The sequence below is a fragment of the Elaeis guineensis genome, chromosome 11 (assembly GCF_000442705.2).
Source record: "Elaeis guineensis isolate ETL-2024a chromosome 11, EG11, whole genome shotgun sequence".
NCBI lineage: Eukaryota > Viridiplantae > Streptophyta > Magnoliopsida > Arecales > Arecaceae > Elaeis > Elaeis guineensis.
Genome location: NC_026003.2, coordinates 8,860,212 through 8,880,952, shown reverse-complemented (window position 1 = coordinate 8,880,952; position 20,741 = coordinate 8,860,212). Strand labels below are relative to the sequence as shown.

The 20,741-nt window shown below is 38.2% G+C and overlaps 1 protein-coding gene across 2 annotated transcripts; it reads right to left on the bottom strand.

The window, feature by feature from the left end:
* Positions 1–699: 699 nt before the first annotated feature.
* On the bottom strand, positions 700–8,718 carry LOC105033224 (tlg2p-like protein a). 2 transcript variants are annotated; one of them, XM_010907933.4, is made up of 9 exons: positions 8,433–8,718; positions 8,089–8,361; positions 3,869–4,145; positions 3,518–3,607; positions 3,334–3,411; positions 2,470–2,547; positions 2,315–2,380; positions 2,154–2,234; positions 700–1,446 (listed from the first exon to the last, which is right to left on the bottom strand). In XM_010907933.4, the coding sequence occupies exons 2-9, from the start codon at positions 8,295–8,297 to the stop codon at positions 1,339–1,341; spliced, it is 987 nt and encodes a 328-aa protein (XP_010906235.1). In that variant the 5' UTR covers positions 8,298–8,361; positions 8,433–8,718; the 3' UTR covers positions 700–1,338. The 2 variants fall into 2 exon arrangements, with proteins under 2 accessions (XP_010906235.1, XP_010906234.1); XM_010907932.4 differs by having other exon boundaries at positions 701–1,446; positions 8,089–8,349.
* Between the last annotated feature and the right edge of the window lie 12,023 nt (positions 8,719–20,741).

The following is a 20,741-nucleotide window of genomic DNA, read 5'->3' as shown; positions in this document are numbered from 1 at the left end:
AACTTTCCAAATTTCTGATATGATAACCCGACTTTTTATAGCCACAACCTTCCATCATGCCTTCGATCTTATTCATTCTACTGCAATAAATTTCATGGAAAATGGAAAATGAAACTGCTTTTATGGACAAGCGGAGAGGCTCCGGAGTGCACCAGCTTTGTTTTCCTTTAATCTAATTTGAATCTTTGATGACGTAGTACAAAAACTAACCATCAAAGCAACTTGAAGCAAATCTAGTTATGTCAAATAAGATTCACATTTCTTTTACTTACATTTTTTTCAAAAAAATTACCTGCAAAAACAAAGACCGGTAAGATCAAGCAAAATTATCGAGATCATGAATTGTGACGCAGGCAGGGTCGGACCCAAGTGGCCAAAATTGGGTAAGAGTAAGATTTGCACCACGTCGCTAGCTTTACCAACAGATCATATTAGCATCCTCATCTTCTATCATATCTTTATTATTATAGTATTTAAACGAGTTGAACTGGCTGACTTTTATAGAAGCCCAAGAGCAAATGATCTCTCTTAATGGTTTGCATTCGACCAGTTGAACCATAGGACTTGACAATTTAATAGATCACAGTAAAACATTATTTGAGGACCTACTAAAACGAATAATATCAATAAATGGGAGTGGTAACAAATCAAAGCTTGCACTAGTCACTTGCCAGACTAAACAACTCATGCACATATGCAGGCCTGTTACTTTGTGTTTCCTGAATATGCAACCATATTCCATCACATGCTTTTTTCAAAGAAAAAGAAAAGAAAAAGAAAAAGAAAAAGAAAAAAGGAAGCAACAGACATCACCAAGAAAGAATTGTCATTGTAGAGATGATGTGCTTTACTCCCAACAAAAAGGTATAATGAATCAATATAACAGGAGTTCAATCCATCTAATAATAAAAACAAAAAAAAAAAATCTTTGAAGAAATAATGAAAAACGAAGAAACAATTGTCATAGCCAAGATGGTGCTTTTATTTTAAAAAAAACGTATAATCAAGAAATACCGAAAGAGTTCAGTATTTCTTCCCCCAAAAAATAAAGAATTAAAAAGAAAATTTGATTTTGATGGAGGTCACTGCGAACTTAGAATCCACATGTCGAAGGACGCACAAAAGCCTGCTGTACTTCCTCGGTAGAGCTTCACACTCTGCTTCCTTCAACTTGGATGCTACTTGGTCCAACAGCTGCGGCTCCAGGGTTCAAAAGATAGCTCTGATATTGTCATGCAAATGCATCAATATGACCATGTAAAACTTTAATGGGGGGGAGGTACGTCGACAACTCCATTGGAGATGGCCCATCCAGACAGGCATCGCTGTCATTCTGGGTCAAAATAATATCTCCTTAAGAATCAGAAGGACTAGCATGATGAAGCACAATATGATGAGTATGGTTGCACACTTCACCATAAACCCTGTCCTCTGCGTTCTTTCTGCCTGCAGGTTAAGATGGATAAACTGACTTTCAGATACAAAAAAACTAAACTATCCTGATAGTTATAGAGACAATATATGTCAGGAACAAAACTAGTAATAGACAAAGGTCCACATGAAAACTCTTTTCATATAGAAGCTGGGATAACCAGAATTTAATTACTGGGATTGCTACCAACAATGTACAAAGATTAAAGGGTGGCCCAGCGCATCAGGCTCCTGCCACTAAAGGGTTTGGGGAGAGTGCAATCTGCGCAGCCTAATCCCATGCACTCAGGTCACAATGGAGCCAATATTGCACCAAGGCTCACCCTCAACAATGTGTAAATATTGGTAGGTGAAAAAGGTTGCTATCCTAAATCTTAAGTGTTCTGTGCTGTGATATCCTAAATATTGGTAGGTGAACCCTCTTCTGATGGTAAGCTGGTTTAACAGCTTAACCAAAGGGCTCAAGGTTGCATATTTCCATCGCGGCTATGGGCTTTCATGGGAAAGCAGAGCAAGTATTAACAAGCCCAATGTATTAATGACCAAAACAACATTTTCACTGCCATTATCAACGTTGTTGTAGACATGCACAAGCAAGTCTAAACATAACATGCACACATACATGCAGGTGCATGTGCACGCATGCATGCACGTGCACAGACACACACACACCACACACACACACACACACACGCACACACATAGAGAGAGAGAGAGAGAACCTTCTGCAATTGTTTATAGCCCTCTTCCACCGTGGCTGCAACATTCTGAACATTATAGTCAATCCGGTCAATGATAGTTCCCTGACCATAAAAATGCATTAGACATTTATTATGAAAGATGGTCAGGAATCTTGTACTCTTCCAAATGCTTATCATAATACCTGATCTATCACTAGGACAGAGAGATCCTTCATAATCTGAGCAAGCTCATTTACTGATTCCACAATCTGTCAGGTAAAAAATCAGGATGAGGTTAACCAAGGTGATCTTATAATGTATTGATCTTGAATTCTGCATTCTAAGGACCTAGAGGTACCTGTTCAATCTCTCTCTCCCTCTCTCTTGTGAATGCCTCACTTTTTCTCAGTTGAGACATCTGACGATCATTAAATCCCTGCAAAAAAGAGAAATGACACCATTTCTTCAAGTCAGAGAGCACATTTTCAGACAATAAAATGTGTAACAGTATCTGAATTTATCAAGTAAAAAAGAAGAATAAAATGTGTGCTTTCATGCTGACAAAAGTAATGCACATTATAACCAGGAAAATCATGTTAAAACTGAACTTTGGCTCAATGACCAGATGTAGTGGCTAAGAATGGTTAGGTTACCAAATAAGAATCAAAGTAAACAAAACATAACCAACCAAAACCCTATTCCAACCATTTGGGCTTTTGGCATATCAAATCCAGCTACATCCATGACCCTGGCACTCTGGCACTAACAAAGATTGACTCAGGTTGCAATCTACAGTTTAGATCTCATTTACAGTGTTTTATATGTTAAAAATCTGGCTCTTACTTAATGCCTAGCTCATCCTTTTTCTATAGGCTGAGAGCAGCATTAATGACATTGACAAAATAAGCCCAGATCTGACTGTGTCCACATCTGAAGATGAAAAAGGTAACCAGCATAGGGTCCAGTCATGCAAACATGCCAAACACGACCAGACTTAATAAAGACAGGTCCAGGAGAAAAGCTCCAGACGTCTAACCTAAATGGGTTGAAACAGCATCATGCTACAGGCAGACAGAAACCTCACTTTTTTGCATCCTATATGTAAGTATTTCTTTAAGGTACCATTGAATGATGATTTATCCCTGAAGTATACTTTGGATGAATGGCTGATCATTTCAAATGTTATCTTGTTCTTGCATGCAAAAAAGGGAAGAAAATGTACCACATCAACAAAGTCATCATCTTCTGATTTAGACCTAGTTCCATTGATATTCATCTCTAAATCCAAACCATCTTGACCCTGAAACAATGAAACAATATTAATGACAAAGGAAATTTTGATGAAAATCAGATAAGCCAATTAACAAGCCAGAAGATGTATCTGAATAACAGCAAGTTCAACGGACCTCCTTTTGCTGTCGGAGATGCTTCAAATAAGTAGACTGCTTTTTACGGAACTCCATGGAGAGGTTCTGAAGATTAGTCGCAAGTGATCTCTGCAGGAGAACTATGCGTTCGTCAAGACAGGCATTAGAGAAAGCCAATAAAGAACAGAAAATAAAATATCAAGAATCGCATTAAAGCAAGATAAAATAGATGAACTTTTTCTTAATAGAATGATGGCTGATGAAACACTTTGTTGAACGCTAAGAAGCTAATTTCATATGTAATCATATGTATCTAGGATCCAGGCACAATGAAAGAAGTGGCTTTATGAGACTGGCAAGTGCATAATTTTAGCAATTATATTATCATACCTGAACATTTTTCCGAATATTTGAATCTTCAGAAGGAGCATTGGAGGAAAGTTTCTTTAATCTCTTCTCTGATCTCTTCAACAAATTAGTGATCTCTTGAGTAAGAACTTCAATTGCATGTTGCTCCTCTTTTCCATCTCCAAAAGAAGGCATTAAAGCCTTGGCATGAGCCTTGACTAACTCTGACATTTTTGTCTGAGCACGTTGTATATTTGCCGATATTTCTTCAGAAACATCCACCCAAGCTGGAGGCAAACCAACTGTAAGTTGGCCTTTACTGCAGTAGGCAAAGGACATATTACATTGCAGGCAGTAGCATGAGGCAAGAAAATTTCAGATAATATCAGAATGCAGCAATGGATTCTGCTATCCCATATTCATTCAGACAGGCCATGTCAAGATCTTGAATATAAAAGCCAACAAACTGATGCATGAGTAGTGGTGAACAAACACTAGCAAATTTTATGATAGATATGTGCGAGACCATTGAATTGTCTATGATTTTTTAAGGGAACAAAACTGATATGACACAAGGAAGCTTCTGGGAAGGGGCAATGGCATGTAAGCAGACATGGGACAAGGTACTTCAACACATTGGTAACAAGCAAATGCTTTCAGAAAAGAGACATGAAAAATAAGATCGTATTTGTCTGCGAAGAATATCTAGGAAACATGTGTCTGGACAAATTTGATACACTATAGGGTGACACCACTCACTATGGGTACTTTGAAAGTGGTTCCTGGTGGTTGATGACTGCTGACAATAGTTCCTGGTGGTTGATGACTGTTGACAACCTGAGGACCCAACAGAAGCATCAAAAGACATACAGATCCTAAGGATGGTTGTTCCAACCTGGAGAAGTTTTATTCCCAAGGCAGCTTACCAGCTCACATGAAGGATGAGCAACCAGGATAACTCTAATGTGTTTCTGTTGTAGGGTTTTAAGTCTAGCTTACTATCACCAGGCTGACAGTTGATCATACAGGCAGGATGCAACATGAACGTCAAAAATTTATGAAAACTGTTTTACTTAATATCTACCAAAAAGTTGCCCAAATTTATTGCTGGATGTCTTACTATTAGATGTCTTTTCTGAACTTATCAGGTGTTCTACAGTCTCTTCCTTAACACATGCAGACTAATTTTACAAGTTAAATTGGACTGATATCACTGGCCTCAGAATAGTTGAAGCATGAAAGAGCTGGGGAAAATTTGGCTTGTCAAAGACAAATACTTTCTATTGGCAGTATTATATATCAACATCAGGGATTGTTTATACAAGAAACGAGATTCATCTTCTTGGCGTGGCAGACAGAGTGAAGAGTCTAGTCTTGAACATCAATTGTAGGCTTTGTTTTTTTTTTTTTTTTGAACTACCATTAGGCTTAATGTTGCTGACATCTTGCAAAAACATCAGATTAATTTCATGGGAGAACAAAATTATTCATCTTTTGGAGATGTATCTTGATGTAATTAAGGCAGAAAACACAGAGGATATGGAAGGTTATACAGTGAAAATTTTGGTGACTGGTTCTCTAATTTCAATTATTCTGGAAGTTTAGGAGTTATTATATATTTTGACAAGATGTTGAGCTTATGTAAGTTCTAGTTTAATGGATCATAGGCGTTGTTTAGGGCCATAATTTATGGTGGACCAAAGCTACCTTTGGCTGTTGGGACCATCATGATTAAGATCCTAGATGAAACTCATCATTGGTGAGTGCTCCACATATCTGTGAGATAGAGAGAGAGGGAGGGAGGGAGGGAGAGAGGGAGAAGGAAAAGAGTGAAGCTTTCAAAAGTTGGGTATAGCTGGGATACATGAAGATGCTTTTAAAGCATCTAAGAAAGGATTCTAATTTAGAATCCTAGTCATCCAAATCTTGGTGCAAGCATGAAGGAGATACGATCTTCTTTCAGTCAGTGAGTGTTCTCATGCATTCTTGTTGTCAACATTTCTCCATTTATAGTTAAAGCTGTATTGTTTAATTGAAACAAATCTAAAGGCAACCCATGGAATCCATAAGATACCAGATCAGATCCCCCCCCCCCCCAACCAACCCTCCTCCCCAACCCCTTTTGAGAAAACCTCCTTGTCATCATTTTCAACCAATTAAAATGAATCTTCAGATTTGCTGACAAAGTGAAAACTAGAGGGCTGTTTTCATAATTTTTTCATTTTTTTTGCCAAATTATTGGCTCCTGTTTGATCAATAATTCATCCATTTTGAGCTTCCATGGAGTTATGCTGCCATTTTAAAGTCATTTGCAATCATATTGACTGTTCATGAGATATAATTATTGTTTACGAATAATAATCACCCTTTATACACCTTACATCCTGTTTCAGGACCTCTTGTTTTTTCATCTACAAGATTTGTTTTCTGGTATATTAGAATTGCACCATGGTTACCCATTATAAGCAGTTACTGCCTTCTTATGCCGTAAGACCAGATCAACCAATTAATTTTCTTATGTAGTTGTTTCATTTGGCCCCAAATTCTTTTTTGGACCAACCTCTTTGCTATCCCTTGGGTTATTATTATTCCTTCCAGCTATGTCCACTTCTATGCCTTCTAGCCTACATGTGACTTGCTCTGATACAGGTAACATAACCTTTTCCTTTTGGTCAAAGTTTTCCTTGGGTTTCCTTCCATCTTCGTATTCCTTGTCCTCTCATTCTTCAATCAATTTTTAGGCACTTTATCTGTCCCATACAAAACTTTGCCATTTTATTTTTAGAATTCCTTGTTTAATTCATTTCCATTTGGCTGCAACTCATAACATCATGACCGCAATCAACCTTCCTCTAAGATTTCATTATATAGAGCATCATCAACCATTTATATCTATTTATTTCAACCTGGGCTATTTAGACATGTAACTTGGTGAAACTTTTGCGAATCTGCCAACTTGTTATCTTGGCCTTCATGCTATAGCATGAAACCTCTGATCATTGCTTCAATTTTTATACATGGTTTTGCTTCATCATAGGTCGGCTTTGCCTCACTTTGCAGCATTGATTGTATACATCTACAAATTCTATCAGCAACATCCCATAGTCCATGTAAATCAACAGTTGATGAATTTTTTACACTTACATTTGCTTCAGATGCTATGATTGCCATGTCCAAACATGCATCAGTATCGAGTCTTGATGCTCAAATAACCTCCTGATTGTGTTCAATTTCATTCTTGGCTTGCTTTCATCCAACATTTTTTGTTTCATGTCAGCCACCTCTCACAATGGACGTCCATTGCTTTGCATCGTATGCAATGCCAGCATGCAGATCTATGACATAATTTGGATGTCCTATCAAATTGCCATTCCATGTTGTTTAACAGCAATCAAGCCAATTTCCCTAATCTGCCCACTTACCCACTGTTAACTTGATCAACTGCAACATTCTCATACAATTTGTGTCATCCAATCCTCAGTTTATAATTTCACATAACTGAAGTCATTGCTCCAACCATTCCCTCGAATATCAGCCCTCTTGTTGCAAATTGAGTCTTCTCTCTCTCAGTTTGTAATTTTACATAAGTCATTGTTCAATCCATTTCCTTGAATGTTTTAAGCACTACTGTCACACATTGAGTTTTCTCTCTAAGAAATTGCAATTATACATCATCGTTCCATCCATTCCCTTGAATGTTAGCACTATTGCTGCAAGTTGAGTCTTCTTTCTCTCTGTGATGTGGAGTCTTCTTCATTTAGCTAACTTTAATTAGTACATTAGGCTGGTATCAAGTTAGTGTATTCCTTTGGTTGTACCAGTTCAACTTCATGTTGCTACCTCTTTTTACCATCTGCATTCACATACTCTTATGACCTTTATTGCTTCGACTCATCAGCTATGTCCATGCATTCTTGTGAACATGAATCGTTACGCATCACACTGGCTCCATCTCAGGAGTATATCCACATTCCATGATCATAGGATGACTGCATTCTATAATTTCTAAGATTCTCCTATCAATCTTTCCCATCAATTTCTGGGAGAGAACACCGTTAATATAAGAAGGCCAACATTTTTTTTCTATTGTTGTTGTAAGATTTTTTTTTTTTTTTTTTTGCAACTCATTACAGCTCGATCTAAAAAAAGAAGATAGCAGAAGGCAAGCGGGCGTATTTCTGATTTAGATCTAGAAAGCAAAACAGCGTTCAGAATGGAACAGCAGAAACTAAGGATTTGCTTCACTGGGAAGCCAATCGAACCTGGAATTGCCGGGGTCTTCCGTGCTGAGAGGAGTATAAGCCCGATCCGGATGAAGAAGCGAAGTACTCACCAATTCGATCACCGGGCCACCGGCCGAAGACGACGAGGGGCCGGCATAAGCCCGAATAGGAGAGACCGCCGGCACCCGTACGCTCCGAAGGGCGTCCCGATACTTCCGGTACACCGGAGTCCGATTCCTCGTTGCCATCGGGCAAGATCTCGACACCGAATCCCTCAGATTCAACAATGCGAGACTCGATCTGCGACAATTACTAGATCAGAGAAATCAGAATCAGTTTTTTTATTAATTTTAAAAAAAAAGAGGATTCGAGAGGGAAATAACCTCTAGGGCAAGCGCGAGGGCGTGAATGCAGGCGATTCCGGTGGATCATCGCCGGATGAGCGCGGCGCAGGGCTCCGATTCGAGGGTTCCGGCAGTCGCTTGACGGGGATGGGGTGAGAAATCTCAGATCGAGGGAGCTCGGGTTTGGGGTTTCTCCAACGCCGCGGGAGGAGGCTGCCAAGGGTTTCGCGTGGATGGGGAGGTGGAAGAAAGCTGGTAGTTGGGAGTCCTCCCTCCCCGTCTTGTTGCCGGAGGACGTTATGCATGCATTAACCTTAATTGATAACTGGAGGAACTTGTTAGTGATATTTACCATGACAGCTAGCTAAATAGTTGACAGATTCGTGCTTGGCCACTCGGAGCCGATTTCAACATGACACGTATCAACCCAACACCCTACCAAAAAAAAAAACTTCGGCCAAATTGGTATGGCGCCTATTGTAATATTTCTATAGGAACATCCAAATAGGTGCTTAAAGTTTTTGGGTTGCTCATAATGTTTCTGTACGTCACGCAAGCATATGCTAATTGGCCTGAGTAGGGTTGAAAATAGACTCAGACTGATCCAATTTTGGATCGAACTTTAGACTAGACCGAAAATAGTTCAGATCGAATTTGGACTAAATTATAGAGTCCATTTATCTTTCAGACCGGGCTCAAATATACCTTTAGCCCCATCCAAACCCGGCCCGAAGTTCAACCCATTATTTTTGGCCCAAACCCAGTCCGAATTTTAGCTCATTAGCCCGAGTCCGGTTCTTAATTTTTATAAGTTACTCTCCCTAGGCCTAGAGCGTAAGTCAAACAGGATTATAGCCAGCCGCCCAACCCCTGGCCTTTCATCTTCGCCTCTTCGGACTTCGGCCTTCCCAAATTTCTCGTGTGATGCCTTAGCTCCTGACTATGGAGTGGATCGTGGTCCTTATCTGTTCGCCGGCCATCATCGTCTTCGTCTTCTCCCATCATCGATGAGGGTGTCTTGTTTTCACCCATCGGCCATCAGTGTTCGTCGGACTTTTCTGACGGCCTTCATCGACTTCCGTCTTTTATTTTTCGATTTTTTTCCATCACCGACTCTAAGATTTCATCTTCCCCCATCTGCCATCATCAACGTGGTGTCGTCGGTCTTTCATCTTCTCTCATCGGTCATCATCGACGCCGGTCTTCTCATCCTTAGTCTTCACTCATCGCCATCTCTGGGCTTAGAGGAAATGAGCATAGAGGTAAAGAGACATGATACTTTCTAGTTTAGAAGTGATAACATGCTCTTGCTTTAAACAGTGACAAACTAAAGATGGTAAAGAGACCATCTTCACCCGTCACCATCTTTGGAAGTCCATAGACCCCAAACAGTGACAAACTAAACAAAAAAGATAACTTTTTTTACATGCTCTTGTTTTAATTGTAGTTTTAAATGAAACCATATGCTATTATGATGTTGGTAAACCACCCCTTGCAAATGCAAGCTAAATAATATGTTAGATTTTTCGTCACTAGGCAAACCATGTTAGAAATTGTAGATCTTCTTTGGAAGAGGAAGGAATATGACAATCTATGATATTGACTAGGTATAGAGTGTCCATTGTGCCAAGCCTATAGCCTACTGGATTGTTCATGATGATGTTTTAGGATGCATAGTTATGCATAGTTTTTGATTTATATCGTAATTTGATATTAACTAGTTTTTTTGAGTAATTTATAATATTATTTATGCAGATTATTTTTCTAATGTCTGAATCTAAAATGGATGAAAATGAGACTATAGAACATATAAGGAATGAAGGTGACAAAAATGAAGATAATTTTGAAATTGATTGTGACAAAAGTTCTAAGAAAAGATCTTAGGTATGGACTCATTTTATTGAGAAAAAAATTTGATGGATCAATAATTACATGTAAATATTGTAAAAAAATATTAAGTGGTAGTACAAAAGGAAGAACAGGTCATCTTAAACAGCATCTTGAAAATATTTACAAGAAATATCAAAAGAATCCAATTAATCAAATATTAATAATAGCAAGTTCAAAAGATCCAATGAAGCCTTTTAAATTCAATCAAGAAGAGAGTAAAAAATTGCTTGCAAAATTTATCATATGTACCGAGCTTCCATTTCGTATTATTAAGCATCTTATTTTTTTAGATTATATGAGATCTGTTCAGTCATTGTTTAATGTTATTGGTCGTAAGACATTAAGAAATGATTGTATGATTTTGTACCGAGCAGAAAGAAAAAATTGCATGATACATTTAAGAAATTAAATTCTCGGATAAATTTCACTACTAATATTTCGATATTAAAATAAAAAATTGATTATATTTTTCTTACGGTACATTATATTAATTTTGAGTTTATTCTGCATAAAAAGATAATTAGTTTTAAGAACCTACCGTACCCAAATACAAGTTTTACAATTGAAGATGCTATTACAAAGTGCCTTCTTGAATGGAAACTAGATTCTAAAATATGTATTATTTTTTTAGATAATTGCTCCACAAATGATGCTATAATTAGAAGGATTCAAAATTATTTTTCTTACAAAATGTTATTTAATGGAGAGTATAATCATATTAGATGTTGTGCACATATATTAAACATTATGGTTCAGGATGAAATGAAAATAATTCATGAAGCTATTCAATACATAAGAGAGATTATTAGATATGTATCTGCATCCCCATCTCAAATGCAAAGATTTAATGAAATTGTACAATATATGAGACTTTCTATTAAAAAAGGGCTCAATTTGGATGTTGCTACAAGATGGAATTCTACTTATGAAATGTTAACTGATGCAATTACTTATAAAGATATTTTTATTAGATATGCAACCAAGCATTCATATGTATCTCCCAGCAATGATGAATGAAAACAAGCTGATGTAATTCTTAAATTTTTAAAAAGCTTTCTAGATGCCACTAAAATATTTTTTGATTACAAGTATCCCACATCTAATTTCTACATAAAAAAAGTTTGGAGAATTATGGCTCTATTGATGAATGGGAGTGTTGATACCAATTATAATTATGATATACTAAAGCAGTTGATAAATGAGATGCAAAGAAGTTCAACAAATATTGATCTCAGTGTAATATTTTATTGGTCATTGCTTTTATTTTGGATCCGAGATCAAAGTTGATATTTATAGAGTTCTGTTATCAAATGGCATTTGATGCAGAAGAGAGCAAGAAGAAGATTGATGATATTCATGTTTGTCTTTATAAATTTTATAATGAGTATGCAGATGCAACAAAAGTGTAGTTTTCTATAGATTCAAGTGAGCTAACAGTTGATTTTGATGGACAAAAAGATATAAATTCAATTTCTTCTTTTAATTTGAATAAAATAAAATTTGATATAGATTTTGTCCAATTTAGAAATCAAAATTCTTTGAAAAGGCTAAAGAGATCAAAGCTAGATAGTTATTTAGATGATGATGTACTTTCTGATTTGAGGGACAAACAGTTTGATATCTTGACATGGTAGAAAAGCAATGCAGCAGTCTATCCTATATGATCGAAAATGGCTGAAGATATTTTTGCTATTTCAGTCTCTATTGTTTCATCAGAATCGGCATTCAGCACTAACGATAGAGTTGTAGATTAGTATCGGAGTTCATTGAGTCCATCTACTATTAAGACCTTAGTTTGTACCTAAGATTTACTTCATGAAGAATATGATAAAGGTATATAAATATTTTAAATTTATATTATATTTTTTATTTACTTATAATATTTATATTTTAAAGATTTATGATTGATATGTGTGTTAACAGTTACAAGTAGCTTGATTGCGGATGATGGCACCCCGGAGCGAGCCAAGCAGTAAAGTTCGGATGTGGATATAATATTATGTAAGCATCTTTAAAATTTATTTTAATCCATATGAAGATACAAATTTTTATATTTAAATTTTTTTATCTTCTAATTATTTAGTTTATTCTAAACACAGATTTTTATGATAATGGATGAATGAAGATGGAGGAAAAATAATTTGCTAGAATTCAACTCATATGAAGAATTTTAAAAAATTTGAAGCATGTAAATTTCTATTTATTAAGAATTTTTTGTTCATCTTTTTCACTCCTACAGGCTATAGGTCTTTTGGATATATTCTTCTGCATACCCTTTCAGACTGACTAATCATCAATGAACAATTGTCTCCTTTATTTTGAGGCAATAATTTTGTGGACAAAGGTTAAGATTGTAAGTTTTGGTACCGGTTTGTATTTTTTTTATCATCATTTTTATTTGCAATTTATTATCTGTGAAATTTGATATCTTATCTCACCTATAAACCCTTGAACTTTATGGGCTAAATAATGTCTGGATATGCTTTTCTATTATTTTTTGTTCTTGGATGGACACTTTTTTCTTATTTTCTTTTCCCACCTCCAGCGATGAATGATGATCACCAAAAATCTTATAGTTTATCAGTATAATTTTTATTAGTGCAGCCAATGAGTATGGTGCTTCTTGAAGCTGTTGGTTTAAATTATCTGGAAAGTTGAAAAATGATGTGATAGCCTCCGACTTTGTTGGTTATTCCATTTCTGTATTTGAATGGCCTAGCAAGAGGATAATTTCTTGCTGCTAACATATTGATTATTCCATTTCTGTATTTCTCTCAACCATGGCTGTTGGAGCTTCTCCTCAGTTATTCTATGAGTTTGGTGTCATCAAAAGATTTGAACAGGCTAACCAATTTAAAGTACTTTTTCTTTTTGTGCTTCTATATGGTTCTATTTTTTTTTTTTATTTTCTCATATCTTTTCTTTATAAGCATCATTTGATCCTGTTGCGGCCAACTCCCCATCGCCTGTCATCGGGAATGAACACTTGCAAAACAGCGTCCGCACAAACCGAATTTGTATCCGATGGAGATCCTCCGATGCTTAAGTCAGAGAGAAAAGTTGGTGAATAGGAGTTGAATGTAAACAGTAGCAGAGGTTTGGCCCAGCGTAAGCTTACCAGTCCTGTTTTTCTTACCTTCTTTTATAGATGAGATTTTTGTAACCATTGGATGTGGTCCTGTATTTTATGGCACTAAATCATCGGACCATAATTATATAGTGGATCATTAATTTTCACTGATTACGCCACGATATGCGATCGGTAATCGTTCATGATGGTTATGGTATGTTGAGCAGATTGGCCGACTATATATCGGTAGAACCGATCATATGTCGGTAGAATCCATGAGCGATCGTCTGTTAGTAGTTCTATTATGCCGATAGTCTAAGTCGTCTACTGTCGATCAATAAAAGTCGAATTATTAGTTGGTCAATCGGTAATAGGTTGGTGAGGTTCGTTCAATTGATCGATGAAGAATCGAAACCGCATATTCAACCGATGTAGAGTCGGAGTTGTGTATCCGGTCGGTCGGTTGTTGTTGAGTTGGAGTCGGTAGTCGGTTGTATTGAGTCGGAGGTCGATTGACTTACCCCAATAGTTGCCCACCACTCCCAAATCCAAGGTGAGTCGACGTGTATATTACCACGTAGTTTGTTACGTTGGATGAAGGGAGTTATTTTTTGTCACATCGAATCTCGATTTTGATGTCGTTTTCTTCGAGATATGGGTGATCAGCTATTTTATCATGTTGGCAGGTACAGCTATCTGTCACACTAATCGAACGATTCGGTATCAGTTATCAGTGTCAGACATCATTTCAGAAAGTCGATTCGACGTCTGACGATATGATTTTGACAAGTAGATTTGTTCCATGTGTTCGAAAGTTATTGGATCAAAATTATTCACACAGATAGAGGTGATGTGGCTCAATCTGAGATAGATTCATCGAACCATCTATTCAATGATCAGTCCAAATGTTGCCACGTATCGTCATCTGATAGATCTTTGATTTGACCGCCTTCATCTCGGTTGTTGAGGGATCCTATATATAAGGTCACTCTCAACCAAATTTTTACTTTTCACTGCTTTTCCTGCTGGGACTCTACCAGATTGTTGCCCTAACACCCAAGGTTATTGCTTCCAACTTTCAAGTCAACTTCATCTTTCTTTCGAGTCCTTTCCTCTTTCCTCTAAAGTCTCTATTTTCTTTAGAGTTGTTCTCATGGCTAGGGCCTCTCCTTCTCGAGAAGATCGGTCAGAGAATTCAATTGATAAATCTCAGTCGAGTCTGGATGTGGAGTCCTTTTCACTTCCAGAATCGAATGTCAAACAGCTCTGGGAGTAGTTTTGTATCTCGAAGTAGTTTCAACTTCTTGCCCGTGGGACCGATGGTCAGATGAATAACCCACCTTCGAGTCAGGTGACCTTCTATGTCGAAGATCTTCGAACGGATCTTCGATTTCTGATTTCAAAATTTATCCAAAATATTTTGGATTATTACGGACTTTGTCCGACTCAACTGGCACCGAACTCGATCCGATTGATAATTAGCTTTGCTTTGTTGTGTCGGATGTTGCCGACCATGCCCCATCCTTTTCTTTTTTGGGCTTTCTTCGTCCTCTGACCTCATCCGAAGGTCCAAGGGTGGTGGTTCTTCAACCCCCGAAAAGGCCTTTCTTTTATCACCGATCTTTTATCATCCATTCATGGATAGAAGAATCAGTTTTTCTTTGCTTCTTCTTCTCTTCCTTGAGATTTTTTTTCTCGTTGGGGCGATCCTTGAATCGGTCCCAACGATAATAGCTAGGTAGAGGTCGACGACCAGGAGGACTTTCACTTGCTGAAGGACATGTCAGTGCTAAAGCAGAAAGAGCTTGTAACCGAATAGGCCCTTTATGACACCGATCTTAGTTCGGTTCCTCGTCTAGGTATAGTATAATTGATCGATTATTTTTTATTTCTCTTTTACTTACTGAATTATACTGACCTCTATTGTAATTGCAGCCATGCAGCAGAGGGTGCGAGTGTCGAATGTCGACATTCGTCTGCACGCTGTCAAGAAGAGGACAGTATCTGAGGTCAGGCCTTCACGACCATCGAAGAGGCATCAAGCATCGGCTCCAGTCGGTGTTTCGACGTTAGTCGTGGAACCCGATGCCCCATCGGCATCAGTTCCTGAACCAGTCTTGGCACTGTCAGCTCCGACAATGCTCCCTACTGCATCGTCTGAGGAAAGGGCGGCGAGGAGAACTACCGAAACAACATCAGTAGTTCCGCCACCTGAGGTTCAGGCCGAGGTAAGAGAGCCCGAACAATCTGCAGCTGTGCCAGTTGCTCCTTCAATTGGGGTGCAGTCAAGCTCAAGCTTCCCCTCACTTTCAAATGTGGGGCCGCTGACAACAGATCGAGGGAAAGCTCCAGTGGCATCGGTGGATGATGCAATATCGGAGGGCCATGCGATGCACTTCGACCTCCAAGTATCCATCGATGAATCAACCCTGACTAATTCTGTACTGGCCAAGCGACTGTGCCAGGCGACTCTCCTTCCGACCGATCGGGAGCGTCGGAGAAAACGATCGGTGGTCGAAATATTTTCGTCTTTTTATCCGACCATTATCGAGATAAGTCTCTTTGATAAATATTTTTTTCTTTTCTTTTTTTTTATAATCCGACTTATCCTCTGTCTGCAGTTGATCCACGACATGTCTGATCTGGAGGTCGGCTACAAGAAGTAAGCCGACATCCGCAGTGCGTGGAAGAATAAGGTGGCAGCCACCGATGCTGAGAAAGTGACTACACTTGAACAACTTAAGTTGGCAGTGGAGCAGGAAGCCAAACTTCAAGAGGAGGTTTCCCGACTCACTGATGACTTGACATCCTCAGGGGCCGAACTTGTATCTGTTCGTGGGGCTATTTTGGCTCTTGAATCACAGGTCAAGAGCAAAAAGTATTCTATCCATCAACTTCGACAAGAGCAAGATGGATGCATCGAAGAACTCAAAGCCGAACGTGGACATCATCGGGCCAGCCTGAAAAGGTTGGCACTGGTCGAAGAAGAATTGTCCTTTGCTCGAGCCGATGCTGATTTGGCCAAGACGGAAGCAGAGTCGACAAGAGAAGCACTGGGTCAGGTAGTTGAGAATTTTTGAGGTTCGAAAGAATACAGAGAAGAGATCCTCAAAATGACTTTACTTCGTACTGCGTCGGGTATGAAGATGGCTGAGATGCGGTTGGAAAACTATACCCGAATCTGGACTTGAGCAACATCGTCCCTCCAAGATCGAAAGATGGAGTTACTGAAGAAGAAGCTGCTTTGATTCAAGAAGAAGCACCGACTAAGCCCGAAATCATTCAAGTCAAGGATGCTACACCCGAGCAAAAAAACAATGACGAAGCTTAGTCGGTGTATTTTGCTTTTTTTTTGTAATCGGATACCTGTAATCGGACTTCAGTCTAATTTTGTAACTTTTTATTTTGGCAATGAATGAAAGCATTTTTCTTTTAAGTTTGAACTTTGTTCATCTGGAATATTGTCTGCAATGTCTGCAATGTAACGTAGTCACCGAACATTAATCGGTGATCCGATCATTCGGTAGGATTTGTAAAATATCTGTTAGTCATGTAGTCATTTTGACGTACTTGATAAAAATTAGGATAATGATTGTAAGTTAAATATCTCATGTCTGATATTTAGTCAGATTTGTACGTCGAATTATCTGATAATCAATGGTAAGCCAAATATCTCTCGATTGGCCGTAGTCTAGTCGGTATAGTTCCAATCCGATCTTGATCGATTTGACATTTCATTTCGCTTAGTTAAGACTAAGTTGGCATATTAGTCTTTCGACTGTGGTCAGCTTTCACAATGAAAAGCCGACATTGTAAATCGAGATCTAATCGGTATTACGATTTTTGCGGTAAAAGTCTGTGTAATCAATGTCGGTTGAGATTGCAGTCGGTATGTCGATTTTTATATGAGAATCAAAATACAGTCATCATCGAAGCAGTTGATTCTTCGATTTTTATAGTAAACGCTGAGATAAACTTCATGTCAAAGTATAGTAGATAGCTCGGCTTTGGCAATAGAAGCCGACATATAGCTAGCAATTAATAAAACTTGTCAAAGACTTGTGATTCTAAAATTCTGATTGTATTTTAAATAATGTACATATCGATACCTTTATTGATAATATATTTTTAGATTGTCGGCATTCCATATTCGGAGAATCATCGATCTTTCAAGAGTTTCTAGCCGATATGCGTCCGGTCTAAGAGTTTTTGATATTTTGTAAGGTCCTTCCCAATTCGAGGATAATTTTTTTCGATCCAGAGATTTTGAGATTTCTGCTTTTCTTAAGATCAAATCTTCTGATCGAAAGATCTTTGGCTTGACTCTTGCATTGTAATACCGAACTATCCTTTGTCGATATGCAGCCTTCCGAACTTGAGCTTGCTGTCAGAGTTTTGGAAGGAGATCTAAGTCAGCTCATCGACATTCAGAGTTGCTCGACTCATTATATTGCTCCATTCTTGTTGACGGTAATCCGATCTCAAGCGGTATCATTGTTTCTGTCCCATAAGCTAAGTTGAAGAAGGATTCTCCAGTTGGTATGCGGGGAGTCATTCATATGCCCATAAGATCGATATAATTCTTCTACCCAGAGGCTTTTAGCTTCATTCAGTCAGATTTTTAACCCATGTAGGATTATCTGGTTGGTTACTTTCACCTCGCCATTTGACTGTGGATGGGCGATTGACGTGAGTTTGTACGTAATATGAAACTTCACACAAAATTTTTTAAAATTTTGGTTGTCAAATTATCGACCATTATCGGTCATAATGGTGTGTGACAAACTAAATCTGTAAATAATAATTTTTAAATGAAGTCTTCCATCTTACTTTAAGTGATTTGCGTCAGAGGTTTGGCTTCTACCTATTTGGTAAAGTAGTCGATGGCGATCACTATGAATTTTCTCTATCCGGATGCAGGGAGAAAAGGGCAAAGTATGTCAATCCCCTATTGTACGAAGGACCATGGTATTACAATCGACATCAGCTGACTAACCGGTTGATGTTGTATATTTGCATACTTTTGACATGGTTCACACCTTCGGACGAGTTCAGCTGCATCTTTTTTCATGATGGGCCAGTAATATCCTTGTCGAAGAACTTTATAATCCAAAAATTTACCTCCCAAGTGATTTTCGCATATCCCTTTGTGCACTTCTCTAAGTGCATAGTCGGCATCCGTAGGTTCTAAACACTTCAGCAAGGAGAGAGAGAAAGACCTTTTGTAAAGATGATCATTCATTATTACATATTGAGAGGTCGTCCATCGAAGTCATTTAGCCTCTAAAGAGTCCGCAAGAAGGATCCCATCGGTCAGATATTGAATGATCAGATCCATCCAGCTTGATTCGATAGTGAGCTGCAATACTTCCTCACTTTATCAATACTTGACTGTTTGAGGCATTCAACAAATGTTCAATCCAGTGAGTTGAAAGCGATAGTAGCCAGTTCTGAAAGTATGTTAGCTCGAGCATTTTTGATTCTAAGAATGTGAAATATCTCAAAATATTTCAAGCTTACTGTAAAATCTTTCACCTTCTGAAGGTACTTCATCATAATGGAGTCGTGGGCCTCAAATTCACCTTTGACCTGTCCAACGATCAGTTGTGAGTCGGTGAAAACCTTCAAACTAAAAATCTCAAGCTCCTTTGCTATCTTCAAGCCAGCCAAAAGTGCTTCATATTCGGCTTGATTATTTGAGGCTTTAAAGTTGAATCGAAGGATGTACTCGGTGACTACCCCTTCAGAGTTCATGAGTATGAGGCCAGCTTCACTACCTTGTGCATTAGACGCTCCATCAATGTACAGCACCTAGATCGAATTTAAATCGGATTTGGGAGTGGTAGCCTCTTTTATTGTGTTGTCATCTGTATCTTCTGGCTTTTGTCGAATATAGTACATTCGGCGATAAAATCGGCTAGGACTTGTGCCTTCATGGATGGTCGTGGGCGATATTGAATGTCAAAGTTGCCAAGCTTCATTATCCACTTTACCATCTGACCTGATATGTCAGATCGATATAAGATTGCCTTCAGTGGCTGATTTGTCAGAACTATAATCGGATGGACTTAGAAGTACAGACGAAGTCGTTGTGCCGATATGATTAGGACGTAGATCATTTTCTCCATCCTTGAGTATTAGACTTCAGTATTGTGAAGTACTTTATTGGTGTAGTAGATTGGTCGATGGATTCGATTCACATGCTCCTGGATGAGCACCGAACTAACCACTTCTGCTGAAATTGTCCAGTAAAGATACAATGTCTCTCCGACCCTTGATTTTATAAGCAAAGGTGGAGAAGTCAAGTATTGTTTCAGATCTTCGAAGGATTGTCGGCATTCATCCGACCATGAGAAATCTTTCGTCTATCGTAAAGTTTTGAAGAATGGCAAGTATTTCTCGACCGACCTAGAAATAAATCGATTGAGTGCGGCAATATTTTCATTAAGTTGTTGTATCTCTTTCTTTGAGCTTGGGTGCTTCATGTTGATAATGGCTTTGATTTTTTTAAGATTAGCCTCAATTCTTCGTTGTGAAACAAGAAATCCAAAAAATTTTTTGAAAGTTACCCCAAATGCATACTTAGTCAGGTTTAATTTCATCTAATACTGTCGGAGTATGTCGAAAGCTTCCTCCAGGTCTCGAACATAATCTGAAGTTTGGAGACTCTTCACTACATGTCGTCCATATATACTTTCATGTTCTATTTGATCTGCGTCTTGAAGATCTTGTTGACGAGCCATTGATAGGTAGCGTCGATATTTTTCAGACTGAAAGGCATTACTTTGTAGCAGTATATATCTTTGTCAGTCATAAAAATCATGTGCTCTTCATCTTCTGGTACCATACGGATTTGATTATATCCAGCAAAGGCATCCATGAAACTCAGAAGTCGGTGGCCAGAAGTCGCATCAACCAATTGATCAATCTTCGATAATGGGAAGCTGTCCTTCGGATAAGCTACATTCAAATCAGTATAGTCGATAATGATCCTCCACTTTTCATTGGCTTTTCTTACCATTACCACATTGGCAAGCCAGTCGAGATACATAGCTTCTCTAATGAAGTCTGTCGCAAGGAGTTTGTCGACTTCTTCATCAATGACCTTTTATCTTTCAGGAGCAAAAAATTGCTTCTTCTATCTCATCAGCTTAACATTTGAGTTGATGTTAAGTCGGTGAGTTATTATTTTTGAAAGAATCGCGGGCATGTCGGTGGCCGACCAAGCAAAAATATCGATGTTGGCTCTGAGTAATTTTATTAATTTTGCTGCTCTGAGTCGGATAATTATGATCCAATTCAGATCATTTTCTCGGGATCTTCTTCTTTTAATGAGATGGAAATCAGTTGTTCAGTCGGTTCACCCCTCTCCTGATTTTCTTTTTAGT